This window comes from Haliaeetus albicilla, unplaced genomic scaffold, assembly GCF_947461875.1.
Source record: "Haliaeetus albicilla unplaced genomic scaffold, bHalAlb1.1 scaffold_169, whole genome shotgun sequence".
NCBI classification, from domain to species: Eukaryota; Metazoa; Chordata; class Aves; order Accipitriformes; family Accipitridae; genus Haliaeetus; species Haliaeetus albicilla.
In genome coordinates, this window is record NW_027212441.1 from 1 (window position 1) to 27,913 (window position 27,913).

At 66.8% G+C, this 27,913-nt stretch overlaps 2 protein-coding genes across 4 annotated transcripts; one reads left to right on the forward strand and one right to left on the reverse strand.

Moving 5' to 3' along the window:
- Positions 1 to 55: 55 nt before the first annotated feature.
- LOC138684111 (uncharacterized) lies at positions 56 to 8,706 on the forward strand (the record flags this gene model as incomplete). Its single annotated transcript, XM_069777837.1, has 6 exons — positions 56 to 454; positions 560 to 576; positions 736 to 1,138; positions 5,668 to 5,909; positions 6,441 to 6,617; positions 8,490 to 8,706. Coding segments are annotated over 6 exons (1,448 nt in total), but the record flags the coding sequence as incomplete, so codon positions are not given.
- Positions 8,707 to 12,868: 4,162 nt separating this feature from the next.
- On the reverse strand, positions 12,869 to 26,986 carry CYTH2 (cytohesin 2). Of its 3 annotated transcripts, none has more exons than XM_069777834.1 (12): positions 26,846 to 26,986; positions 26,003 to 26,150; positions 22,825 to 22,891; positions 22,597 to 22,715; positions 22,253 to 22,333; positions 20,143 to 20,255; positions 18,405 to 18,553; positions 17,427 to 17,539; positions 16,558 to 16,636; positions 16,051 to 16,122; positions 15,452 to 15,573; positions 12,870 to 13,127 (listed from the first exon to the last, which is right to left on the reverse strand). In XM_069777834.1, the coding sequence occupies exons 1-12, from the start codon at positions 26,862 to 26,864 to the stop codon at positions 13,040 to 13,042; spliced, it is 1,170 nt and encodes a 389-aa protein (XP_069633935.1). In that variant the 5' UTR covers positions 26,865 to 26,986; the 3' UTR covers positions 12,870 to 13,039. The 3 variants fall into 3 exon arrangements, with proteins under 3 accessions (XP_069633936.1, XP_069633935.1, XP_069633934.1); XM_069777833.1 differs by having other exon boundaries at positions 12,872 to 13,127; positions 15,452 to 15,606; positions 16,558 to 16,634; positions 17,428 to 17,539; XM_069777835.1 differs by lacking the exon at positions 16,051 to 16,122 and having other exon boundaries at positions 12,869 to 13,127; positions 15,452 to 15,606; positions 16,558 to 16,634; positions 17,428 to 17,539.
- Positions 26,987 to 27,913: the final 927 nt, after the last annotated feature.

Consider the following 27,913-nt stretch of genomic DNA (forward strand, 5'->3'; position numbering starts at 1 on the left):
TGGGGGGCAGGTTGGGGGTCTGTGGGGTGACCGGACCCCCCCCCCACCCCATCAGAGCCGCAACGTGTCGGGGCTGCGGGAGGCCCTGCAGAAGAAGATCGGGCTCCTGAGCTGCAGCTCCACCACCGCGGCAACGGCACCCACCCCCACGGCCACCATCACCACGGCAACCATGGCAACGACCACCACCACCACGGCGACCACGGCAACCACCACGGCGACCACCGCCACGGTCCCCACGGCGACCACCACGGTCACCACGGCGACCACGGCAAGGCTGGCGACCACGGCAACCATCATGGCATCCTCCATGGCAACCATCACGAAGGCCTCCATGGCAACCACCACAGCGACCACGGCAAAGCCGGCGACCACGGCAACCATCACGGCATCCTCCATAGCAACCACCATGAAGGTCTCCATGGCAACCATCACGGTGACCATGGCAAGGCTGGTGACCACGGCAAGGCTGGTGACCACCACGGTCACCACGGTGACCACGGCAAAGCCGGCGACCACGGCAACCATCATGGCATCCTCCATAGCAACCACCATGAAGGTCTCCATGGCAACCATCACGGTGACCACGGCAAGGCCGGCGACCACCACGGTCGCCACGGCGACCACGTCAAGGCCGGTGACCATGGCAACCACCACGAAGGTCTCCATGGCAACCACCACGGCGACCACAGCAAGGCCGGTGACCACAGCAAGGCCGGTGACCACAGCAACCACCACGGCATCCTCCATGGCAACCACCACGAAGGTCTCCATGGCAACCACAGCGACCACGGCAACCACCCCAGCATCCTCCATAGCAACCCTTACGGTAACCACGGCAACCACGACCACGCCAAACACGCCAACCTGCCCGGCGACCCCTTCGACGATCGCCGTGGCAACCGCCACCATCACCACCACGCTCATCTCCGTGGCAACCACTACGGCAACCACGGCAACCACCACGGGGACCACGGCAACCTCGGCCGTCTCCACGGCAACCGCCCCGAGCATCCTTGGGCCCACGGCCATCGCCATGGCGACCGCGAGGAGGAGGAGGAGGAGGACGAGGACCACGACGACCCCCAGGACCGCGGCGACCCCGGAGACCCCCAGGACCCCCAGGACAAGCACAAGGGTGAGGGGACCCCAGGGTGGGGACCCCCAAAATGGGGACCCCCAAGGGCGAGGGGACAGGGACCCCCAAGGGTGGGGACACCCAGGAATGGGACCCCCAGAAGTGGGGACCCCCAAGGGTGAGGGGACAGGGACCCCCCAGGGTGGGGACCCCAGAAGTGGGGACCCCCAAGGGCGAGGGGACAGGGACCCCCCAGGGTGGGGACCCCCAGAAGTGGGGACCCCCAAGGGTGAGGGGACAGGGACCCCCCAGGGTGGGGACCCCCAGAAGTGGGGACCCCCAAGGGCGAGGGACAGGGACCCCCCAGGGTGGGGACCCCCAGAAGTGGGGACCCCCAAGGGTGAGGGGACAGGGACCCCCCAGGGTGGGACCCCCAAAATGGGACCCCCAAGGGCGAGGGGACAGGGACCCCCCAGGGTGGGGACCCCCAGAAGTGGGGACCCCCAAGGGTGAGGGGACAGGGACCCCCCAGGGTGGGGACCCCCAAAATGGGGACCCCCAAGGGCGAGGGGACAGGGACCCCCCAGGGTGGGGACACCCAGGAATGGGGACCCCCAAGGGTGAGGGGACAGGGACCCCCCAGGGTGGGGACCCCAAAATGGGGACCCCCAAGGGCGAGGGGACAGGGACCCCCCAGGGTGGGGACCCCCAGAAGTGGGGACCCCCAAGGGTGAGGGGACAGGGACCCCCAGGGTGGGACCCCCAGAAGTGGGGACCCCCAAGGGTGAGGGGACAGGGACCCCCAGGGTGGGGACCCCCAAAATGGGGACCCCCAAGGGCGAGGGGACAGGGACCCCCCAGGGTGGGGACCCCCAGAAGTGGGGACCCCCAAGGGTGAGGGGACAGGGACCCCCAGGGTGGGGACCCCCAGAAGTGGGGACCCCAAGGGCGAGGGGACAGGGACCCCCCAGGGTGGGGACCCCCAGAAGTGGGGACCCCCAAGGGTGAGGGGACAGGGACCCCCAAGGGTGGGGACCCCCGGGGACAGAGGGTAGGGACCCCCAGGTTGGGACCCCCAGGGTGGGGACCCCCAGGGATGGGACCCCCCCCCTCAGGGACAGGCTGGTGACCCCATGGGCCAGAGGTTTTGGGGACCCCCCCCAGGTCTGGGACCCCCCCCAGGTCTGGCCCCCCCCCCAAAAGACACCCCCAAGTACTGCTGACCCCACGGCCCAGAAGTTTTGCCCCCCCCCCCCCCAGGTCTGGGACCCCCCCACCTCAGGGACAGGCTGGTGACCCCATGGGCCAGAGGTTTTGGAGACCCCCCAGGTCTGGGACCCCCCCAGGTCTGGGACCCCCCACCTCAGGGACAGGCTGGTGACCCCATGGGCCAGAGGTTTTGGGGACCCCCCAGGTCTGGGACCCCCCCAGGTCTGGGACCCCCCCACCTCAGAGAAAGTGTCCCCAAGGGCTGGTGACCCCATGGGCCAGAAGTTTTGGGGACCCCCCCCAGGTCTGGGACCCCCCCCAGGTCTGGGACCCCCCCACCTCAGGGACAGGCTGGTGACCCCATGGGCCAGAGGTTTTGGGGACCCCCCAGGTCTGGGACCCCCCCCAAAAGACACCCCCAAGTACTGCTGACCCCATGGCCCAGAATTTTTGGGACCCCCCCCCCCAGGTCTGGGACCCCCCCCCACCTCAGGGACAGGCTGGTGACCCCATGGGCCAGAGGTTTTGGGGACCCCCCCCCAGGTCTGGGACCCCCCCCAGGTCTGCCCCCCCCCCCAAAAGACACCCCCAAGTACTGCTGACCCCACGGCCCAGAAGTTTTGGCCCCCCCCCCCCCCAGGTCTGGGACCCCCCCACCTCAGGGACAGGCTGGTGACCCCATGGGCCAGAGGTTTTGGGGACCCCCCCCAGGTCTGGGACCCCCCCCCAGGTCTGGGACCCCCCCACCTCAGGGACAGGCTGGTGACCCCATGGGCCAGAGGTTTTGGGGACCCCCCCCCAGGTCTGGGACCCCCCCCAGGTCTGCCCCCCCCCCAAAAGACACCCCCAAGTACTGCTGACCCCACGGCCCAGAATTTTTGGGACCACCCCCCCCCCAGGTCTGGGACCCCCCCACCTCAGGGACAGGCTGGTGACCCCATGGGCCAGAGGTTTTGGGGACCCCCCAGGTCTGCCCCCCCCAAAAGACACCCCCAAGTACTGCTGACCCCACGGCCCAGAAGTTTTGGGCCCCCCCCCCAGGTCTGGGACCCCCCACCTCAGGGACAGGCTGGTGACCCCATGGGCAGAGGTTTTGGAGACCCCCCCCCAGGTCTGGGACCCCCCCCAGGTCTGGGACCCCCCCACCTCAGGGACAGGCTGGTGACCCATGGGCCAGAGGTTTTGGAGACCCCCCCCCCAGGTCTGGGACCCCCCCCCCAGGTCTGGCCCCCCCCCCAAAAGACACCCCCAAGTACTGCTGACCCCACGGCCCAGAAGTTTTGGGCCCCCCCCCCAGGTCTGGGACCCCCCCACCTCAGGGACAGGCTGGTGACCCCATGGGCCAGAGGTTTTGGAGACCCCCCCCCAGGTCTGGGACCCCCCCCAGGTCTGGGACCCCCCCACCTCAGGGACAGGCTGGTGACCCCATGGGCCAGAGGTTTTGGAGACCCCCCCCTAGGTCTGGGACCCCCCCCAGGTCTGGGACCCCCCCACCTCAGGGACAGGCTGGTGACCCATGGGCCAGAGGTTTTGGGGACCCCCCAGGTCTGGGACCCCCCCAGGTCTGGGACCCCCCCCACCTCAGAGAAAGTGTCCCCAAGGGCTGGTGACCCCATGGGCCAGAAGTTTTGGGGGACCCCCCCCAGGTCTGGGACCCCCCCACCTCAGGGACAGGCTGGTGACCCCATGGGCCAGAGGTTTTGGAGACCCCCCCCCCAGGTCTGGACCCCCCCCAGGTCTGCCCCCCCCCCCAAAAGACACCCCCAAGTACTGCTGACCCCACGGCCCAGAAGTTTTGGCCCCCCCCCCCCCCAGGTCTGGGACCCCCCCACCTCAGGGACAGGCTGGTGACCCCATGGGCCAGAGGTTTTGGAGACCCCCCCCTAGGTCTGGGACCCCCCCCAGGTCTGGGACCCCCCCACCTCAGGGACAGGCTGGTGACCCCATGGGCCAGAGGTTTTGGGGACCCCCCCCAGGTCTGGGACCCCCCCCAGGTCTGGGACCCCCCCACCTCAGGGACAGGCTGGTGACCCCATGGGCCAGAGGTTTTGGAGACCCCCCCTAGGTCTGGGACCCCCCCCAGGTCTGGGACCCCCCCCAAAAGACACCCCCCAAGTACTGCTGACCCCATGGCCCAGAATTTTTGGGACCCCCCCCCCCAGGTCTGGGACCCCCCCCACCTCAGGGACAGGCTGGTGACCCCATGGGCCAGAGGTTTTGGGGACCCCCCCCCAGGTCTGGGACCCCCCCCAGGTCTGCCCCCCCCCCCAAAAGACACCCCCAAGTACTGCTGACCCCACGGCCCAGAAGTTTTGGCCCCCCCCCCCCCCAGGTCTGGGACCCCCCCACCTCAGGGACAGGCTGGTGACCCCATGGGCCAGAGGTTTTGGAGACCCCCCCCCAGGTCTGGGACCCCCCCCCAGGTCTGGGACCCCCCCCACCTCAGAGAAAGTGTCCCCAAGGGCTGGTGACCCCATGGGCCAGAAGTTTTGGGGACCCCCCCCAGGTCTGGGACCCCCCCACCTCAGGGACAGGCTGGTGACCCCATGGGCCAGAAGTTTTGGGGACCCCCCCCAGGTCTGGGAACCCCCCCCAGGTCTGGGACCCCCCCACCTCAGGGACAGGCTGGTGACCCCATGGGCCAGAGGTTTTGGAGACCCCCCCCCAGGTCTGGGACCCCCCCCCAGGTCTGCCCCCCCCCAAAAGACACCCCCAAGTACTGCTGACCCCACGGCCCAGAAGTTTTGGGCCCCCCCCCCAGGTCTGGGACCCCCCCACCTCAGGGACAGGCTGGTGACCCCATGGGCCAGAGGTTTTGGAGACCCCCCCCCAGGTCTGGGACCCCCCCCCCCAGGTCTGCCCCCCCCAAAAGACACCCCCAAGTACTGCTGACCCCACGGCCCAGAAGTTTTGGGCCCCCCCCCCAGGTCTGGGACCCCCCCACCTCAGGACAGGCTGGTGACCCCATGGGCCAGAGGTTTTGGGGACCCCCCAGGTCTGGGACCCCCCCCAGGTCTGGGACCCCCCCACCTCAGAGAAAGTGTCCCCAAGGGCTGGTGACCCCATGGGCCAGAAGTTTTGGGGACCCCCCCCAGGTCTGGACCCCCCCAGGTCTGGGACCCCCCCCACCTCAGGGACAGGCTGGTGACCCCATGGGCCAGAGGTTTTGGGGACCCCCCAGGTCTGGGACCCCCCCCAGGTCTGGGACCCCCCCCAGGTCTGCCCCCCCCAAAAGACACCCCCAAGTACTGCTGACCCCACGGCCCAGAATTTTTTGGACCCCCCCCCAGGCCTGGGCCCCCTAAGACCCCCCTCCCACCACCCACCCCAATACTGACAATTGGGGGGGGGGGTCCCTATAGACATCTCCCCCCCCCCAGGTGCCGGGGGTCACCGGGGGGGTTTCCGCGTGGCCTTTCCCCTCCGCACCAACTACATGTTCGCTCGGGCGCGGGGGACGGTGCGACGGGCGCTGCGGGCTCTGTCCGCCTGCCTCTGGTTACGGCCGGGGGGGGCCCCAGCTTTGGGCACCCCCTTTTCTTACGCCGCCCCCGGGCAACCCAACGAACTGGTGCTGCTGGCCTGGGGGGGCCGCCCCATGGAGCTGCTGGTGGATGATCAGGTTTGGGGGGGGGGTATGGAGGGGTATGGGGGGGCTGGGGGGGGTGGGGGGGCTATGGGGATGGGGGATATGGGGGATATGGGGGGGCTATGGGGGATAATGGGGGTGGGGGGGCTATGGGGATGGGGGATATGGGGGATATGGGGGGGCTATGGGGATAATGGGGGCTGGGGGGTGGGGGGGGCTATGGGGATGGGGGATATGGGGGATATGGGGGGGCTATGGGGATAATGGGGGGGTGGGGGGTGGGGGGGCTATGGGGATGGGGGATATGGGGGATATGGGGGGGTATGGGGAGGGTCTGGGGGTCTGGGGGCTATGGGAGGCACTATGGGGGGGCTATGGGGGCAGGGGGGGCTATGGGGGGGCTATGGGGGTTTGGGGGCTATGGGGGGCACTATGGGGGGGCTACGCGGGAACCCTGTGGGGTTGTGCTGGGCTCCGTGGGGGCTCCGTGGGGCATGGGGGGGGTGTCTGTGGGGCTGGGGGCTGGGTGCACCCCCCCCCCGACACCCCCCCCCCCCCAAAAAGGCGGTGCCACTGGCCTTGTCCCCGTCGCCGGGCCGGTGGCAGCACGTCTGCGTCACCTGGACGGCGGCGGGGGCACGTGGCGGAGTTTCCAGGACGGACCCCCCGTGGCCGGGGCGGGGGCTGGCGGCCGGACACCCCCTGCGCCCCCACGGCGTCCTCGTCCTCGGCCAGGAGCAGGTACGGCCACGGGGACGGGATTTGGGGGGGGGACACACACACGGGAGAGTCTGGGGGTGACACGGGGTCGGGGGGCACCGGGGGGGGCACAGGGACACGCGCCCGTGTCCCCACGTCCGCGTGCCGTGTCTTCACGTCCTCGTGTCCCCGTGCCACGCGGGGGTCGTGTCCCCACGTCCCTGTGCCACGTGGGTCCCACGTCCCCCCCGTCCTCGTGTCCCCGTGCGACGCGGGTGTCACGTCCCCATCCCCACGCTACACGGGTGCCACATCCCCACGTCCTCGTGCCACGGGGGTTCCGCATCCCTGTGCCACGTCCCCCACACCCTCGTGTCCCCGTGCCACGTGGGTGTCACGTCCCCATGTCCCCACATCCCTGTGCCACGTCCCCGTGTCCCCACGTCCTCGTGTCCCCGTGCCAAGCGGGTGCCACGTCCCCACGTCCTCGTGTCCCCGTGCCATGTCCCTTTGTCCCCACATCCCCGTGCCACATCCCCATGTCCTCGTGTCTCCGTGCCACGTGGGTGCCACATCCCCACGCCAAGCGGTTGCCACATCCCCACGTCCTCGTGTCCCGGTGCCACACGGGTGCCACATCCCCGTGTCCTCGTGCCACGCGGGTGCCACATCCCCGTGTCCCCGTGCCAAGTGGGTGCCACGTCCCCATATCCTCGTGTCCTCGTGCCACGCGGGTGCCACATCCCTGTGTCCCCGTGCCAAGCGGGTGCCATGTCCCCATATCCTCGTGTCCCCGTGCCAAGTGGGTGCCACGTCCCCATATCCTCGTGTCCTCGTGCCACGTGGGTGCCACGTCCCCGTGCCACGTGGGTGCCACATCCCCACGTCCCCGTGCCAAGTGGGTGCCACGTCCCCATGCCCCCACGTCCCCACATCCTCGTGTCCTCGTGCCACGCGGGTGCCACGTCCCCACATCCCCGTGCCAAGTGGGTGCCACGTCCCCATATCCTCGTGTCCTCGTGCCACACGGGTGCCACGTCCCCATGTCCCCACATCCCCGTGCCACATCCCCATGTCCTTGTGTCCTCGTGCCACAAGGGTGCCACATCCCCATGTCCCCGTGTCAAATGGGTTCCATGTCCCCATGTCCCCATGTCCTCGTGCCACGCGGGTGCCACATCCCCGTGTCCCCGTGCCAAGTGGGTGCCACGTCCCCATATCCTCGTGTCCTCGTGCCACGTGGGTGCCACGTCCCCATGTCCCCACGTCCCCACATCCTCGTGCCACGTGGTTGCCACGTCCCCACATCCTCGTGTCACGCGGGTGCCACGTCCCCGTGTCCCCGTGCCAAGTGGGTGCCACGTCCCCATATCCTCGTGTCCTCGTGCCACGTGGGTGCCACGTCCCCATGTCCCCACGTCCCCACATCCTCGTGCCACGTGGTTGCCACGTCCCCACATCCTCGTGTCACGCGGGTGCCACGTCCCCGTGTCCCCCGTGCCAAGTGGGTGCCACGTCCCCATATCCTCGTGTCCTCGTGCCACGTGGGTGCCACGTCCCCACGTCCCCGTGCCACAGGGGTGCCACGTCCCCATGTCCCCACGTCCCCACATCCCCGTGCCACGCGGTTGCCACGTCCCCACATCCTCGTGTCACGCGGGTGCCACGTCCCCCTGTCCCCGTGCCAAGTGGGTGCCACGTCCCCATATCCTCGTGTCCTCGTGCCATGCGGGTGCCACATCCCCGTGTCCCCGTGCCAAGTGGGTGCCACGTCCCCACGTCCCCGTGCCACGCGGTTGCCACGTCCCCACATCCTCGTGCCACGCGGGTGCCACGCCCCCACATCCTCGTGCCACGCGGGTGCCACGTCCCCGTGCGACGCGGGCGCCACGTCCCCCTGTCGTCCCCCCCCAGGACGCGCTGGGCGGCCGCTTCGACGCCACGCAGGCCTTCGTGGGGGAGATCTCCGACTTCCACCTCTGGAGCCGGGTGCTGGACGCGGCCGAGGTGGCGGCGGTGGCCGGCTGCGGCGCCCGGGCGGCCGGCGACCTGCTGGCCTGGGCCGAGGGTGGCCTCGAGCTGCACGGCGGGGTCACCACCCTGCCCTTCGACCCCTGTCCCTGAGACCCCCCCCAAAGAGCCCCCCCCCCAAATCTGGGTTCACTTTTAGGGGTCCATCCTGCCCCTCATCCCACCCCCCAGATGCCTGGGACCCCCCCAAAAGAGCCCCCACCCCCCAAAAAAAAATCTGGGTCCACTTTTAGGGGGTCCATCCTGCCCCTCATCCCCCCCCCGACACCTGGGACCCCCCCAAAAGAGCCCCCACCCCCCCAAAAAAAATCTGGGTCCACTTTTAGGGGGTCCATCCTGCCCCTCACCCCCCCCCGATGCCTGGGACCCCCTTGGACACCTACGACCCCCCCAAAAGAGCTCCCACCCCCCCAAAAAAATCTGGGTTCACTTTTAGGGGGTCCATCCTGCCCCTCATCCCCCCCCCGACACCTGGGACCCCCCCAAAAGAGCCCCCACCCCCCCAAAAAAAATCTGGGTTCACTTTTAGGGGTCCATCCTGCCCCCCATCCCCCCCCAGACACCTGGGACCCCCCCCAAAAGACCCCCCACCCCCCCAAAAAAAATCTGGGTTCACTTTTAGGGGTCCATCCTGCCCCCCATCCCCCCCCAGACACCTGGGACCCCCCCAAAAGACCCCCCACCCCCCCAAAAAAATCTGGGTTCACTTTTAGGGGTCCATCCTGCCCCCCATCCCCCCCCAGACACCTGGACCCCCCCAAAAGACCCCCCACCCCCCCAAAAAAAATCTGGGTTCACTTTTAGGGGTCCATCCTGCCCCCCATCCCCCCCCCAGATGCCTGGGACCCCCTTGGACACCTACGACCCCCCCAAAAGAGCCCCCCCCCCCCAAAATCTGGGTTCACTTTTAGGGGGTCCATCCTGCCCTCATCCCACCCCCCAGATGCCTGGGACCCCCCCAAAAGAGCCCCCACCCCCCAAAAAAAAAATCTGGGTCCACTTTTAGGGGGTCCATCTTGCCCCTCATCCCCCCCCCCAGATGCCTGGGACCCCCCCAAAAGAGCCCCCCCCCCCAAGAATCTGGGTCCACTTTTAGGGGTCCATCCTGCCCCTCATCCCACCCCCCAGATGCCTGGGACCCCCCCAAAAGAGCCCCCACCCCCCCCAAAAAAAATCTGGGTCCACTTTTAGGGGGTCCATCCTGCCCCTCATCCCCCCCCCGACACCTGGGACCCCCCCAAAAGAGCCCCCACCCCCCCCAAAAAAATCTGGGTTCACTTTTAGGGGGTCCATCCTGCCCCTCATCCCACCCCCCAGATGCCTGGGACCCCCCCAAAAGAGCCCCCCCCCCAAAAATCTGGGTTCACTTTTAGGGGGTCCATCCTGCCCCTCACCCCCCCCCGATGCCTGGGACCCCCTTGGACACCTACGACCCCCCCAAAAGAGCCCCCCCCCCAAAAAAAATCTGGGTTCACTTTTAGGGGTCCATCCTGCCCCTCACCCCCCCCCCTCAGATGCCTGGGACCCCCTTGGACACCTACGACCCCCCCAAAAGAGCCCCCCCCCCCCAAGAATCTGGGTCCACTTTTAGGGGTCCATCCTGCCCCTCATCCCCCCCCCAGATGCCTGGGACCCCCCCAAAAGAGCCCCCACCCCCCCCCAAAAAATCTGGGTCCACTTTTAGGGGGTCCATCCTGCCCCTCACCCCCCCCCCAGATGCCTGGGACCCCCCCAAAAGAGCCCCCCCCCCCCAAAAAAATCTGGGTTCACTTTTAGGGGGTCCATCCTGCCCCTCATCCCACCCCCCAGATGCCTGGGACCCCCCCCAAAAGAGCCCCCCCCCCCAAAAAAAATCTGGGTTCACTTTTAGGGGGTCCATCCTGCCCCTCATCCCCCCCTCCAGATGCCTGGGACCCCCTTGGACACCTACGACCCCCCCAAAAGAGCCCCCCCCCCCCAAAAAAATCTGGGTTCACTTTTAGGGGGTCCATCCTGCCCCTCATCCCACCCCCCAGATGCCTGGGACCCCCCCAAAAGAGCCCCCCCCCCAAAAAATCTGGGTCCACTTTTAGGGGGTCCATCCTGCCCCCCATCCCCCCCCAGACACCTGGGACCCCCCCCAAAAGACCCCCCACCCCCCCAAAAAAAATCTGGGTTCACTTTTAGGGGGTCCATCCTGCCCCTCATCCCACCCCCCAGATGCCTGGGACCCCCCCAAAAGAGCCCCCACCCCCAAAAAAAAATCTGGGTCCACTTTTAGGGGGTCCATCTTGCCCCTCATCCCCCCCCCCAGATGCCTGGGACCCCCCCAAAAGAGCCCCCCCCCCCAAGAATCTGGGTCCACTTTTAGGGGGTTCATCCTGCCCCTCATCCCCCCCCCAGATGCCTGGGACCCCCCCAAAAGAGCCCCCCCCCCCCAAAAAATCTGGGTCCACTTTTAGGGGGTCCATCCTGCCCCTCATCCCCCCCCCGATGCCTGGGACCCCCTTGGACACCTACGACCCCCCCAAAAGAGCTCCCACCCCCCCAAAAAAAATCTGGGTTCACTTTTAGGGGGTCCATCCTGCCCCTCATCCCCCCCAGACGCCTGGGCCCCCCCCATGGGGGAAACCCGGGGGGGGGGTCCTAACGCCTGGGTTCCCCCCCCCCAGGGGAGGGGGGGCAGCCCCATCCACCCCCAAAATGGTGTTTTTTTCCCCCAGAAACTGTGAAATAAAACCTTACAAAGAGCCGCTGCCCCCCCCCGTGACCCCCCCACTCCTCCCCACCCCCCCGGGGGGGTCCCAGGCGTCTGGGCCCCCCCAAAAAAAGGCCAGACCCCCCCCCCCGTGTTCACCAGCTTTAATGGGGCAGAGACATAAATAAGGGGGGGGGGGGCAGAGACCCCCCAGCCCCCCCCCCAACCCAAACTGGGAGCGACTGGGGTGAACTGGGAGGGGGGAGGAGCTGGGGGGCGGGGGGGGGGGCTGCAGACAGGGTTTGTCTGTACACACGCCTCGCACACGCGTGTGCACGCCTCACGCAAGGCTCTTGCACACGCATGTGTGCCTCACGCCTCGCACACGCGTGTGCACGCCTCACGCAAGGCTCTTGCACACGCATGTGTGCCTCACGCGCCTCGCACACGCGTGTGCACGCCTCGCGCAAGGCTCTTGCACACGCACGTGTGCCTCATACACACCTTGCACACGCGTGTGTGCATGCCTAGCACAAGGCTCTTGCCTCACACATGCACATGCATGCCTTATACACGCCTCGCACACACGTGTGCATGCCTCGTGCAAGGCTCTTGCACATGCATGTGTGCCTCATACATGCCTTGCACACACATGTACATGCCTTGCACAAGGCTCTTGCCTCGCACACGCACATGAATGCCACATACACGCCTCGCACACACGTGCACGCCTCGCACAAGGCTCTTGCACACACACGTGTGCCTCATACATGCCTCGCACACACGTGCACGCCTCGCGCAAGGCTCTTGCCTCGCACACGCACACCTCATACACGCCTCACACACGCGTGTGCACACCTCACACACGGCTTGCACACGCCTCGCACACGCGTGTGCATGCCTCGCACACGCCAGCCTCCTGCTTCTGCCCAGCAGAAGCCCCACTCACACACACGTGCCCCCCCCCCCCACTCGCGTGTGCTCCGTGGGGGTGCGTGTGTCTGGGGGGGGGTCCGTGTCCATTCACACGCATGTCGGGGGGGGGGGCCCCATGTGTGGTGTCCCCCACATTGGGGGTCCCGGGGGGGTCCCCATATTATTCCAGGGGTCCCTCAGGGTTTGGGGGGGGCCCCAAGGTGGGGGGTGGCCCCCAAGATTGGGGGGGGGTCACCTTATGGTCTTGGGGGGGGTCTCACGTTGTCCTGGGGAGGGGTCCCCTCAAGTTGGGGGGGGTCCCCTCAAGATGGGGGCCCCCCCCCGAGATCCAGAGGGGTCTCACATTGTCCTTGGGGGGTCCCCTCCAGTTTTTTTTGGGGGGGGGGTCCCTCAAGGTCCCTTGTGGTCCAGGGGTGTCCCCTCAGGGTGGGGGGGGGTCCCTTGAGGTCCAATGTGGGGGGGGGGTCCCAGGGGGTCCCTCGTGGCTTTTGGGGGTGGGGTGGGGGGGGGGCCTGTGTGGTGCCGGAGGGTCCCTCGTGGGCTGGGGTGGGGTGGGTGTCCCGGGGGGGGTCCCTCGTCGTCCTTGAGGGGTCCCTCGTGGTCCTGGGGGGGTCCCTCACGTTTTTTTTTTTTTGGGGGGGGGGGGTCCCGTAGGGCTCCTGTGTGATCCAAGGAGGGTCCCTTGTGGTCCAGGGGTGTCCTGGAGGGGGGGGGGGGGCCCTCGGGGGGGTCCCGTGTGGTCCAGAAGGGTCCCTCGTGGTCCGGGGGGGTGTGGGGGGGGGGGCTGTTCCCAGGGGGGGTCCCGGCCCCCCCCCCCCCCTCAGGGCTGCTCCTGCTTCTTCTTCACCGAAATGCGTTTCTTGCGGGCGGCCAGCATCTCGTAAAAGGGGTCGACGCTCACTGCCGCCCTGGGGGGGGGAAAACGGGGGGGTTTTGGGGGGCTCCTGGGAGTTTTGGGGGGGGTCCCTGCCCCTGGGACCCCCCCCCCCCCCAGGGGAATGCTGGAGGTTTGGGTCCCCCCCCAGGTCCCTAAAATAATTCTAGTGCATCCCACCCTGTGGGGAGACACGGGAGGGGTGCTGAGGACCCCCAAGGGGATTTGGGGGTGCGGGGGGGGGGGGGTGAGGACGCCCAGGAGGGTTTGAGGGGGGTCCCCTGAGGGGGGGGGTTGGAGTGACCCCCCCCCCCAGACACCTAAGTCCCCCCCCAGACACCTGGGTCCCCCCCCAGATGCTCCATAGCATCTTAGTGCATCCCTACCCTATAGGAAGCGCTGGGGGGGGGGGTGAGGACCCCCCACAGGAGATTTGGGGTTCTGGGGGGGGTGAGGACCCCCAAAAGGGTTTGGGGGTGTTCCCCGAGTGGGGGGTTTGGAGTGAACCCCCCCAGACGCCTGGGTGTCCCCCCCAAAAGATGCTCCATAGCATCTTAGTGCATCCCTACCCCATAGGAAGCCCTGGGGGGGGTTTGAGGACCCCCAGGAGGATTTGGGGGTCCAGGGGGGGTTGAGGACCCCCAAAAGGGTTTCGGGGTGTTCCCCAAATGTGGGGCTTGGAGTGACCCCCCCCGGATTCCCCCCAGACACCTGGGTCCCCCCAAAAGATGCTCCATAGCATCTTAGTGCATCCCTACCCCATAGGAAGCCCTAGGGGGGGGTTGAGGACCCCCCACAGGAGATTTGGGGTTCTGGGGGGGGGTGAGGACCCCCAGGAGCGTTTGGGGGGGTTCCCCAAGTGGGGGGCTTGGAGTGACCCCCCCCGGATTCCCCCCAGACACCTGGGTCGCCCCCCAGATGCTCCATAGCATCTTAGTGCATCCCTACCCCATAGGAAGCCCTAGGGGGGGGTTGAGGACCCCCCACAGGAGATTTGGGGTTCTGGGGGGGGGTGAGGACCCCCAGGAGCGTTTGGGGGGGTTCCCCAAGTGGGGGGCTTGGAGTGACCCCCCCCGGATTCCCCCCAGACACCTGGGTCCCCCCAAAAGATGCTCCATAGCATCTTAGTGCATCCCTACCCCATAGGAAGCCCTGGGGGGGGGGTTGAGGACCCCCAGGAGGATTTGGGGGTCCAGGGGGGGTTGAGGACCCCCAAAAGGGTTTCGGGGTGTTCCCCAAATGTGGGGCTTGGAGTGACCCCCCCCCGGATTCCCCCCAGACACCTGGGTCGCCCCCCAGATGCTCCATAGCATCTTAGTGCATCCCTACCCCATAGGAAGCCCTGGGGGGGGTTTGAGGACCCCCAGGAGGATTTGGGGGTCCAGGGGGGGTTGAGGACCCCCAAAAGGGTTTCGGGGTGTTCCCCAAATGTGGGGTTTCGAGTGAACCCCCCTGGATCCCCCCCAGCCACCTGGGTCCCCCCCCAAGATGCTCCATAGCATCTTAGTGCATCCCTACCCCATAGGAAGCCCTGGGGGGGGGTTGAGGACCCCCCACAGGAGATTTGGGGTTCTGGGGGGGGTGAGGACCCCCAAAAGGGTTTGGGGGTGTTCCCCGAGTGGGGGGTTTGGAGTGAACCCCCCCAGACACCTGGGTGTCCCCCCCAAAAGATGCTCCATAGCATCTTAGTGCATCCCTACCCCATAGGAAGCCCTGGGGGGGGGGGTTGAGGACCCCCAGGAGGATTTGGGGGTCCAGGGGGGGTTGAGGACCCCCAAAAGGGTTTCGGGGTGTTCCCCAAATGTGGGGCTTGGAGTGACCCCCCCCGGATTCCCCCCAGACACCTGGGTCCCCCCAAAAGATGCTCCATAGCATCTTAGTGCATCCCTACCCCATAGGAAGCCCTGGGGGGGGTTTGAGGACCCCCAGGAGGATTTGGGGGTCCAGGGGGGGTTGAGGACCCCCAAAAGGGTTTCGGGGTGTTCCCCAAATGTGGGGCTTGGAGTGACCCCCCCCGGATTCCCCCCAGACACCTGGGTCCCCCCAAAAGATGCTCCATAGCATCTTAGTGCATCCCTACCCCATAGGAAGCCCTGGGGGGGGTTTGAGGACCCCCAGGAGGATTTGGGGGTCCAGGGGGGGTTGAGGACCCCCAAAAGGGTTTCGGGGTGTTCCCCAAATGTGGGGTTTCGAGTGAACCCCCCTGGATCCCCCCCAGCCACCTGGGTCCCCCCAAGATGCTCCATAGCATCTTACTGCATCCCTACCCCATAGGAATCCTTGGGGGGGGGGGGTGTGATGTTGAGGACCCCCCCAAAGAAATTTGGGGGTCCGGGGGGGTTTTTTTGGGGTGCTCACTGGATGGATTTGATCCACTCGTCCTTCTGGTCGCGGGTGGGGGCGGAGATGCGATAGACGACGTGGTTCCCCTCCACCACCCGGCCGTCCGCCTCCGTCTTGCAGGCTTTGATCAGCTGCCCCTTGTTGTTGGGGATGTAGAGCTCGAAGCAGTGCTGAGGGGGGGGCACATCAATTTGGGGGGGGTCAGGGAGGTTTGGGGGGGCTGGGGGGGTCAGGGGGAGGATTGGGGACCCCAGGGTGAAACGGACCCTGTTGTTGGGGGGAGGTGGGAGGGGGAGATATGGGGGGGGGGGAAGGATGTCCCCTTAAATTTGGGGGGGGGCACGGCTGGCCCCTTAAATTTGGGGGGGGGGCACGGCTGGCCCCTTAAATTCGGGGGGGGGGGGCACGACAAGGAGGACTGGGGGGGGAAGGGGATAGGGGACCCCCTTGTTGGGCGGAGGCGGAGGGGGAGCTGGGGGGGGTCCACAGCTGCCCCCCCCCCCAAATGGGGGGGTCCTGGGGATACAAAGGGTGGGGGGGGGCGCAGAGGGGACACAAAGGGGGGGGGGACACCCACAGAGGGGACACAGTGCGGGGGGGGGGGGGGGGCTCACCGGCTTGCGGGGGTCTTCCACCTCGCGGATGCTCAGGTTCTCCAAGGGGATGATGCCCCGCGGCTCCTTGTCCTGGGGCGGGGGGGGGGAGGGCAAAAGGGTCGGGGGGGGGCCCTGGGGGACCTGGGGGGGTCAGGGGGGGCTTTGGGGGGGGTCCAAAGGGGTCAGGGGGTGTCTGCCAGTAGCTTATGGAGGCTCCCTGGGGGGTCCAGGGTGGTCGGGGGGGGGGCCTGGGGGCTATGGGGGGGTCCCCTGGGGTGGGGGGGCCCAGGGGAACCCCAGGAGGGTTGGGGGGGGGCGGCAGCCCAGGGGGATTCAGGGGGGGGGCCCCACAGAGAACCAGGGGGGGGTCACCCTGGGGTACACAAAAGAGCCCAAGCAATGGGGGGGGGGGGGAATTCAGGGGGTCCCACAGGGTTTTGGGGGGCTGGGGGGGGCAGACTACCCCGGGGGGGCTTGGGGGGGGTCCCAGAGGGGTTTTTTTTTTTTTGGGGGCGGGGGGGTTACCGTGGTGTACTCGAAGTAGTAGAGACAGTTGTCGGTGAGGATGAACCAGCGCCGCTTCCACGTCTTCACCCGCCCGCCTGGGGGGGGGGACAGGGGGGGCTCAGGGGACGCTGGGGGGGGGTCCGGGGGGGTCCCCACGGAGCCACATGGATTGTGGGGGGGCTCCAAGGGGATTTTTGGGGGGGGGGGTAGATTGGGGTGGGGGATAGAGGAGGAGACAGATGGGGGGGGGACGACAGATAGATTGGGGGGGGCACAGTGTGGGGGTTTTTTTGGGGAGGGGGGTCCCCAGGTGCTGCCCCCCCCCCCCCCCCCCCACTCCCCACCCCAGTACGTACCTCCTGGGGGGGCCGGGCCGGGAAGGGGCCACGGGGCCGGGGAGGGACGGACGGGGACAGACAGACGGGAGGAAGAGAGAGAGGAAACGTCAGTCACGGCCGCGCGGGAATCGCCCCCCCCCGAACCCCCGGGGGAACTGGGAGGGAGATTTGGGGGTACTGGGAAGCACTGGGAAGGAACTGGGAGGCACTGGGAAGGACTGAGGAGGTCCAAGGGGGCACTGGGGGGCACACAGGGGAATACTGGGAGGCACCGGGGGGGACACTGGGAGCACCCAGGTGGGACTGAGCGGGACTGGGGGGGAACTGGGAGGGACTGGGGGGGAACTGGGAGGGACTGGTCCTTTCCCAGTCTGGCCGGGGAAGGGGGGGAGACAGCAATAAAGAGCAGCAGGACCCCAGGGCAGCCGCAGAGGGGGACAGAGAGAGAGAACAGAGAGGACCCAGGTGGTTTTTGGGGGGGTAGGGGGCGGGGCCAGAGGGGTGGGGTGTGGCCAGGGTGGGCGTGGCCACGGAGGCGGGCGTGGCTCACCCAGCTTGAGCAGCCAGCCCTCGCGGTCGGGGTTGAAGAAGGTGTGGGTCAGGTCGTTGCCGTCGTCCTCGGGGATCTTGAAGGGCTCGCTGCGGATGCTCTCGTACAGGTTCTGGGGCGGGGGGTGGGCGGGGTCAGGCACGGGCCACGCCCCCCGGCCACACCCACCCCGCCCATGGGGACACCCCCCCTCCCCCCAGCCCAGGGCTCCAGGTCTGTACACGAGCCCCCTGGCCCCGCCCACAGAGCCATAAGCCCCGCCCACGGCAACCGGCCCCACCCACCGAGCCACACGCTCCGCCCACAGGCACTCACCCCCCGCCCACAGCAGCACAAGCCCCGCCCATGCTCTCTAGCCCCACCCACCGAGCCACAAGCCCCCAAGCTCCCACCGGCACAAGCCCCGCCCACACCCCGTGGCCCCACCCACCTCCCCTACAGCTCCACCCACAGAGCCACAAAAAGCCCACCTGGGGACACGCCCCCTTCTCTAGACCACGCCCCCATCCAGGCCACACCCCCAGCAGCTCTCTACCATCACCAATGCCCCCACGCCTTCACCCCCAAGCCCCGCCCCCGTGCCCTCAGGCCACGCCCCCCACAACTCCCCCAGCAGCTCTCTGCCATCACCAATGCCCCCACACCTTCACCCCAAGCCCCGCCCCCGGGCCCGCAGGCCACGCCCTCCCTAGACCATGCCCTCCCTAGACCACGCCCTCCCTAGACCACGCCCCCCACAACTCCCCCAGCAGCTCTCTGCCATCACCAATGCCCCCATGCCTTCACCCCAAGCCCCACCCCCTGGCACTCAGGCCACGCCCCCACCCAGGCCACGCCCCCCACAGCTCCCCCAGCAGCTCCCTGCCATCACCAATGCCCCCCACATCTTCACCCCCAAGCCCCCCACCTCCTCCCCCAAACCCCGCCCTCCCGGCCCCGCCCCTTCAGGCCCCACCCCCCCAGGGGCCCCGCCCTACCCGCAGCAGCTCCTCGGGCAGGTCCCCGCCGTCGTTGATGCCGCGGTTCATGGCGACGAAGCGCTCGGCCGAGGGCTTGTCCCGCACGTTGGGGTTGTGCAGGCTGGTGTTGAGCATGATGACGGCGAAGGAGAGGACGTAGCAGGTGTCTGGGGGCAGGGGGGGTCACGGGGGGGACCCCCACAACCCGGGGGGGGGACACCCCAAAAGACAGGGAGAGCACCGAGGGGACCCCAGCATCCTGGTGGCTTTGGGGTGGGGGGGCACGGGGGGACCCCAGTATCTAAAGGGGGGGATGAAGGGATGGGGGGGACTCTGGGGGGGGCACCCCAACAGACAGCAGACTTGGGGGGGCACGGGGGGACCCCCATAACCCGGGGGGGCACCCCAAAATATAGGGAGAGCACCGAGGGGACCCCAGCATCCTGGTGGCTTTGGGGTGGGGGGGCACGGGGGGACCCCAGCATCTAAAGGGGGGGATGAAGGGATGGGGGGGACTCTGGGGGGGGGCACCCCAACAGACAGCAGACTTGGGGGGGCATGGGGGGACCCCCATAACCCGGGGGGGGACACCCCAAAAGACAGGGAGAGCACCGAGGGGACCCCAGCATCCTGGTGGCTTTGGGGTGGGGGGGCACGGGGGGACCCCAGCATCTAAAGGGGGGGATGAAGGGATGGGGGGGACTCTGGGGGGGGCACCCCAACAGACAGCAGACTTGGGGGGGCATGGGGGGACCCCCATAACCCGGGGGGGGGGACACCCCAAAAGACAGGGAGAGCACCGAGGGGACCCCAGCATCCTGGTGGCTTTGGGGTGGGGGGGCACGGGGGGACCCCAGCATCTAAAGGGGGGGATGAAGGGATGGGGGGGACTCTGGGGGGGGGCACCCCAACAGACAGCAGACTTGGGGGGGCACGGGGGGACCCCCATAACCCGGGGGGGCACCCCAAAATATAGGGAGAGCACCGAGGGGACCCCAGCATCCTGGTGGCTTTGGGGTGAGGGGGCATGGAGGGACCCCAGCATCTAAAGGGGGGGACTCTGACAGCTGGGGGGGCACCCCAACAGACAGCAGACTTGGGGGGGCATGGGGGGACCCCCATAAGCCGGGGGGGGACACCCCAAAAGACAGGGAGAGCACCGAGGGGACCCCAGCATCCTGGTGGCTTTGGGGTGGGGGGGCACGGGGGGACCCCAGCATCTAAAGGGGGGGCTGAAGGGATGGGGGGGACTCTGGGGGGGGCACCCCAACAGACAGCAGACTTGGGGGGGGCACAGGGGACCCCAGCAACCTGGGGGCAAACAAGGGGATGGGGTGGGGGGGACCCCAACATCCTGGGGAGGCACAAGGGGACCCCAACAGTGCAGCATAGGGAAATGGGGGTCCCCACAGCTGGGGGGGGGTCACAGAGGGACTTGGGGGGGGTGCAGGGGACCCCAAAAGCCTTGGGGGGGGGCAGGGGGTGACCGCGACAGTGGGGTGCAGGGTATCCCAACAGGAACAAGGGAACGGGGGGACCCCAACACGCAGGTGACCGGGGGGGGGGGCACACAGGGGACCCCAATATCCAGGTCACCCCAGGCAGCACCCCAGTATGTGGAAGGGGTTGGGGAAGGGGGGGGGCACAAGGGACCCAGCCCCCTCAGAGACACCGGGGGGGGGGTGTGGCAGGGTGTGGCCAGGGGGGTGGAGCTAGGGGCGGAGCTCCCACGGGACCCCCCCCCGCGGCCCCCTACCCGTGCACTGGAAGACCCCGGGGTTGCAGAGACAGTAGCGCTGGGCGAAGGCTTCCATCATCCGGTCGATCTTCTGCGCCTCCCCCGGCAGCCGAAAACTCCACAGGAACTGCCTGGAGCCGGGGGGGGGACACAGAGGGACACCCCAAATCCTCCACTGCACCCCAAACACCCCCCCAGGCGTCCCCCGAATCCTCCATGGGGCCCTCGACACCCTCAGCGACCTCCAAAATCCTCCCCACGGCTGCCAAATCCTCCCTGGGACCCCCAAAATCCTCCCCACGGCTGCCAAATCTTCCCCGGGACCCCCAAAATCTTCCCCGGGACCCCCAAAATCCTCCCCAGGACCCCCAAAATCCTCCAGCAGATCCCTCAAATCCTCCCTGGGACCCCCAAAATCCTCCCCACGGCTGCCAAATCCTCCCTGGGACCCCCAAAATCCTCCCCAGGGCTGCCAAATCCTCCCCAGGATCCCCAAAATCTTCCCTGGGACCCCCAAAATCTTCCCCGGGACCCCCAAAATCCTCCAGCAGATCCCTCAAATCCTCCCTGGGACCCCCAAAATCCTCCCCACGGCTGCCAAATCCTCCCTGGGACCCCCAAAATCCTCCCCACGGCTGCCAAATCCTCCCCAGGATCCCCAAAATCTTCCCTGGGACCCCCAAAATCTTCCCCGGGACCCCCAAAATCCTCCAGCAGATCCCTCAAATCCTCCCTGGGACCCCCAAAATCCTCCCCACGGCTGCCAAATCCTCCCTGGGACCCCCAAAATCCTCCCCACGGCTGCCAAATCCTCCCCAGGATCCCCAAAATCTTCCCTGGGACCCCCAAAATCTTCCCCGGGACCCCCAAAATCCTCCAGCAGATCCCTCAAATCCTCCCTGGGACCCCCAAAATCCTCCCCACGGCTGCCAAATCCTCCCTGGGACCCCCAAAATCCTCCCCACGGCTGCCAAATCCTCCCCAGGATCCCCAAAATCTTCCCTGGGACCCCCAAAATCTTCCCCACGGCTGCCAAATCCTCCCTGGGACCCTCAAAATCTTCCCTGGGACCCCCAAAATCCTCCCCACGGCTGCCAAATCCTCCCCAGGATCCCCAAAATCTTCCCTGGGACCCCCAAAATCTTCCCCACGGCTGCCAAATCCTCCCTGGGACCCTCAAAATCTTCCCTGGGACCCCCAAAATCCTCCCCACGGCTGCCAAATCCTCCAGCAGATCGCTCAAATCCTCCCTGGGACCCCCAAAATCCTCCCCACGGCTGCCAAATCCTCCCTGGGACCCCCAAAATCCTCCCCACGGCTGCCAAATCCTTCCTGGGATCCCCAAAATCTTCCCTGGGACCCCCAAAATCCTCCCCAGGGCTGCCAAATCCTCCCAGGGATCCCCAAAATCCTCCCCGGGACCCCCAAAATCTTCCCCGGGGCTGCCAAATCCTCCCTGGGACCCTCAAAATCTTCCCTGGGATCCCCAAAATCTTCCCTGGGACCCCCAAAATCCTCCCCAGGGCTACCAAATCCTCCGGCAGATCCCTCAGATCCTCCCTGGGACCCTCAAAATCCTCCCTGGGACCCCCAAAATCCCCCATAATCCTCCATGCGACCCCCCCAAAATCTTCACAGGATCCCCCAGACCCCCAGTCTCCCCCTCAATGTCCTTAACCCTCTTTCCATCCCTAAATACCCCCCCAGGACCCCCCAGGATGGCCCCCAAAGACCACCCTGGCCCTCAAATAGGCCCCCAGGGCCTCAAAACAGCCCCCAACCCCCCAAAAGACCCCCCCAAATTCCTTCCCAGGGCCTCAGGTTGGCTCCCAAAGGCTCTCCCAGTCCCCCCAGCTTCCCAACCAGCCCCCCCAGGGCCCCCAAACGGCCCCCAACAGGCCCCTGAAATCTCTTCCAGGACCCCAAGTTGGCCCCCCAAAGACCACCCAAGCCCCCCCCAAATGGCTCCCTAACCTTGCAAACAGCCCCCCCTCGTCCCAGGGCCCCCAAATAGCCCCCGAAGGGCTCCCCACCCCTCAAAAGACCCCCAAATTCCCTCCCAGAAGCCCCCCCAGCCCCACAAGTGACCCCCCCCAGGACCCCCAAATCCCCCCCCCCCAATCCTCACCTCAACGCCTGCACCAGGTTGAGGTCCGTAAACTCATGGAGGTCCACGAAGGCGTGCAGCACCCCAATATTGAACTCCTCCCTTGGGGGGGGCACGAAACAACAATCTGTCAATCACCACCAGACCCCACCCACCCACAGACCCCACCCCTTCAAGCCCCACCCACCCAGACCCTCCCTAGGCTTAACCCAAGGGGCTGGTCCTATCTCCTGGGTATGGGGGGGGTGGCCCTTTGGGAAGCCCCCCAACCTTTGGAAGCCCCTCCCACTTTCATGAAGCCCCTCCCCCTTTGGGGAAGCCCCTCCCCTTTTTGGAAGCCCCTCCCCCTTTTTGGAAGCCCCCACCTCTCGCCCAGGTAGTCGCCGATGGCCGTCTTGTTGAGCCCCTCGCCCTTGTAGAGGAACCGGGCGATATCTTCGGCCGTGTGCCGCAGCAGCTCGTTTTCCACCAGGAACTGGATCCCCTGAGCCCCAAAAATCCATCAGGGACCCCCACATCCACGAAGCCCACCCCCCCCCCCCACGCCCACCCCCAGGTGGCGGCGGGGGGGTGAAAAACGGGGAGCCCCTCACCTTTTTGGGGTCCATGTTGAATTTCTTGCGGCCCATCCCCATTTTTCGGTTCCTCTGGAGGGTTTTGCTGAAGTTGGGAAGGGGGGGGTTAAACCAGGGGAGGGTCCTCAAACTTTGGGGGGGGACCCCAGAGGCAGAGGGTTGTTGTGGGGGGAGGGTTTTGGGGGTCCTAAGAGAGACTTAGAAGACCCAAAGCTCCTGGTGGGGGGGTACTTTGGTGGTGTTGGGGGGTATTTAGGGGCCTTAGGGTGGATTTTGGGGGGGTCCTCAGGGTGTTTGGGCCCACCCCATGCACCGTAGGGGGGGTATACTGGGGTCTCAGGGCAAGGTTTTGGGGGGGGTTCCATGCCTGGGGGGGGTACGTCTTGGTGGGTGAAGGGGGTCTCTGTGTATAGGGGACCCCAGAGCAGGTATTTCGGGGGGATTTGGGGCCCTGGAGGGGTTTCTGGGGTCTCAGGGGAGGAATTTGAGGGGCTGCGGGGATGTTCTGGGGTCTTGGGGGGGTATTTGAGGATCCTTGTGGGGTTTCTGGGGTCTTGGGGGAGGTATTGGGGGGTATTTGGGGGTCCTGAAGGAGTTTCTGGGATATCAGAAGGGTTATGTGCGGGTCTGGGGGTGGTTCTGGGGTTTTGGGGGTTATCGGAGGTTCCAGGGGGATATTTGAGGGTCCCAGGGCGGTATTTGGGGGCCCTGGCCAGGTTCCTGAGGTCTCAGGGGACTAGTTGAGGGTCCAAGAGGGTATTTACAGGCCATGGAGGGGGTGTCTGGGGTCTCAGAGGGGGTATTTGAGGGTCCAGGGTGATAGTTGAGGGCCTGGGGGGGCTGGGGGGGGGTTCTGTGATTTCAGGGGGGTTATGTGGTGGTCCAGCAGCGTACTTGTGGGCATCAGGGGGCTACTTGGGGGTCCTGGAGGGGTATTTAGGGGTGCCAGGGGGTATTTAGAGGCCCTGGGAGGGTTTCTGGGGTCTTAGAGGGCTATTTGGGGGTACCAGGGGGGCTATTTGGGGGTCCTAGAGAGGTATCTGGGGGCATTGGGGGGGTATTTGTGGGTTCTGGAAGGGTATTTAAGAACCCGGGGGGGGGCTGGAGTTTCAAGACGGTATTTGGGTTCCTGGAGGAATATTTGGGAGCCTCAGAGGGATATTTCAGGGCCCTGGGGGGGGCTCTGGGGTCTCAGGGGGGTATTTGGGGACTCTGGATGGGGGGTTCTCGGGGCTCAGGCAGGTTTTGGGGGTCCTGGAGTGGCTATTTGGGAGCCTCAGGGGGCTACTTTGGGGCGCAGGGGGAGTATTTGAGAGCCTCAGGGGGCTATTTTGGGGTGCCAGGGGGTATCTGAGAGCCTCAAGGGGCTATTTTGGGGTGCCTGGGTGGAATTTGGGACTCTCAGGGGGCTATTTTGGGGTGCTGGGGGGTACTGGAGAGCCTCAGGGGGCTATTTTGGAGTGCCTGGGGGTATTTGGGAGCCTCAGGGGGCTATTTTGGGGCACAGGGGGAGTATTTGAGAGCCTCAGGGGGCTATTTTGGGGTGCTGGGGGGTATTGGAGAGCCTCAGGGGGCTATTTTGGGGTGCTGGGGGGTATTGGAGAGCCTCAGGGGGGCTTATTTGGGGTGCTGGGGGGTATTGGAGAGCCTCAGGGGGGCTTATTTGGGGTGCTGGGGGGTATTTGGGACCCTCAGGGGGCTACTTTGGAGTGCCTGGGTGGAATTTAGGACCCTCAGGGGGCTATTTTGGGGTGCTGGGGGAGTATTTGAGAGCCTCAGGGGGCTATTTTGGGGTGCTGGGGGAGTATCTGAGAGCCTCAGGAGGCTATTTGGGAGCTTCAGGGGGCTATTTTGGGGTGCTGGGAGATACTGGAGAGCCACAAGGGGCTATTTTGGGGTGCTGGGAGGTACTGAGAGCCTCAGGGGGCTATCTGAGAGCCTCAGGGGGCTATTTTGGGGTGCTGGGAGGTACTGGAGAGCCTCGGGGGCTATTTTGGGGTGCTGGGGGGTATCTGAGAGCCTCGGGGGCTATTTTGGGGTGCTGGGGGGTATCTGAGAGCCTCGGGGGCTATTTGGGAGCTTCAGGGGGCTATTTTGGGGTGCTGGGAGATACTGGAGAGCCACAAGGGGCTATTTTGGGGTGCTGGGAGGTACTGTAGAGCCTCAGGGGGCTATTTTGGGGTGCTGGGAGGTACTGGAGAGCCTCAGGGGGCTATTTGGGAGCTTCAGGGGGCTATTTTGGGGTGCTGGGAGGTATCTGAGAGCCTCTGGGGGCTATTTGGGAGCTTCAGGAGGCTATTTTGGGGTGCTGGGGGGGTATCTGAGAGCCTCAGGAGGCTATTTGGGAGCTTCAGGGGGCTATTTTGGGGTGCTGGGAGATACTGGAGAGCCACAAGGGGCTATTTTGGGGTGCTGGGAGGTACTGGAGAGCCTCAGGGGGCTATCTGAGAGCCTCAGGGGGCTATTTTGGGGTGCTGGGAGGTACTGGAGAGCCTCGGGGGCTATTTTGGGGTGCTGGGGGGTATCTGAGAGCCTCAGGGGGCTATTTGGGAGCTTCAGGAGGCTATTTTGGGGTGCTGGGAGGTATCTGAGAGCCTCTGGGGGCTATTTTGGGGTGCTGGGAGATACTGGAGAGCCTCAGGGGGCTATTTGGGAGCTTCAGGGGGCTATTTTGGGGTGCTGGGAGGTACTGGAGAGCCTCAGGGGGCTATTTGGGAGCTTCAGGGGGCTATTTTGGGGTGCTGGGAGGTACTGGAGAGCCTCAGGGGGCTATTTTGGGGTGCTGGGGGGTATCTGAGAGCCTCGGGGGCTATTTGGGAGCTTCAGGGGGCTATTTTAGGGTGCTGGGAGGTACTGGAGAGCCTCAGGGGGCTATTTTGGGGTGCTGGGGGGTATCTGAGAGCCTCGGGGGCTATTTGGGAGCTTCAGGGGGCTATTTTAGGGTGCTGGGAGGTACTGGAGAGCCTCAGGGGGCTATTTTGGGGTGCTGGGGGGTATCTGAGAGCCTCGGGGGCTATTTGGGAGCTTCAGGGGGCTATTTTAGGGTGCTGGGAGGTACTGGAGAGCCTCAGGGGGCTATTTGGGAGCTTCAGGGGGCTATTTTGGGGTGCTGGGAGGTACTGGAGAGCCTCAGGGGGCTATTTTGGGTGCCAGGGCAGGATTTGGGGGTGCCCGGGGGGGTGTATTTGGGGGGTACCTGCCCTCGTTGGCCTCCAGCCCCTCGACCTCGCTCATGGCCTCGCTCAGCTCCTCCCGCAGGCGCTGGATCTCCCCCAGCAGCTCCTGCTTGCGCCGCCGGATGCTCTCCAGCTCCAGCCGCTCCTCCGCCGTCAGGTCGGGGGGCACTGGGGGGGGGGACACACACATGGGGAGCTGGGGGGGGGTCACGGCCCCGCCCCCCGCCCCTGGCCCCGCCCCCTTCCCGCAGACCCCGCCCCCTGCCCCAGAACACAGCCCCCTCTTGCCCCACAGTCATGAGCCCTAGGTCCTGACCCCGCCCCCTTCGCCTAAGCCACGCCCCGTAGACATAGCCACGCCCCCTCTCCACCTTCAACCCCGCCCACGCGCAGGCCCGCACTGATAAACGGGGGCGTGGTGTGGCCGAAAGGGGGGGCGTGGATTGACCAAAAGAGGGCGTGGCCTGGCCCAAAGGGGGCGTGGATTGACCAAAAGAGGGCGTGGCCTGGCCCAAAGGGGGGCCGTGGATTGACCAAAAGAGGGCGTGGTCTGGCCCAAAAGGGGGCGTGGTCTGGCCCCAAAGGGGGGCGTGGTCTGGGAAGTCACATCCACACCCCCACCCCCCCCCTTCCATTGAATGGTTTCACCTACTGCGCCCCCCACCCCGGGGTGGGGGGTAAGTGGTGAGGCCTTGTCACGTGACCACTCCCCCGGGGGGGACTGCTGCGGGCCCGTCACGTGACCGCCCCCCCCGCCCCCCCCGCTCGGAATTGGCCCCACGCGGCCACCGTAGCCCCCCCCGGGGGGCAAATGGCCCCTCTCCTGCCTCCCCCCCGCCCCCCCCCGCCCAGTCAGGGCCTACCATAGACTCCGTCCTCCATGGCGGCCGGAGCGGCCGTTCGCACCGGGCCGGGGCTGCTCCGTCCGCTCCTCTCGTCTCCTCCGCCCTCCGCCGCGGCGGTGCCCGCCCCGCCCGGGCCCGCCCCTCTCCCGCCGCCACAGCCAATAAACGGCCTCGTCCCTGAGGGACAGGCCAAAAGGCCAATCGGAGCGGACGTTAGGACGTAGCCCGGCGCCGCGCGATGATTGGCGGCGCGCGCCAGCCAGCGAGAGGCCGGACCGCTCCGGATTGGGTGAGAGGGAGCTACGCTGACCAATCAACGATCAGAGCCGCCTTCTTGAGGGCGGGGCAGAGCCAATAAGGAGTGAGAGGCGCCTAGCCCCGCCCCTCTCCTTGACTGACAGGCCTGGCAGCCAATGCGAGAGCGGGATGGCCTGCAAGGGTGGGCCTCGCCCCGTTGCTATGGGCTACGGGCCTCATGAATCTTAACAAGCCTCGTTAATATTAATGAGATAGGGATGGACCCCGCCCCCCGGTCACCGTGGAGTCCCTCGGGGTTGCCATGGCAACAATCCAGCGACCCCGCCCCCCGTTACCATGGCACCCAGCCACGCCCCCCCGTGTTTCCCCCTCCCCCCCCGCGCCATTTCCAGAGATTCAATTTTATTTTAAAGAGCGAAATTTCCGTAAAAATCCATGCAGGGGGGAGGGGGGCGGGGCCGAGCCCCCGGGGGGCGGCGCCCGGCGCTGTACAGAGGGGGCGGGGCCGGAGGAGGGGAAAGGGGGCGGGGCCGGCGCGGGGCGGGGCTGTACAAGGGGCGGGGCTATACATGGGGGCGGGGCCTGGGGGCACCCGGCGCTGCGCGTTCTCGCGGGGGGGGGAGGAGCTCCCAACGATCCCGGCCCCTCCCCCCCTTCCCCCCAATTAACCGTCATTTGTTAATTGGGCCGGGCGGGGGGGGGGGCGCTGGGAGTGATGGGGTGGGGAACTGGGACCAACTGGGGGGCACTGGGAGCGATTAGGGGGGCACTGGGAGGGACTGGGGGGGCACTGGGAGCGATTAGGGGGGCACTGGGAGGGATGGAGGT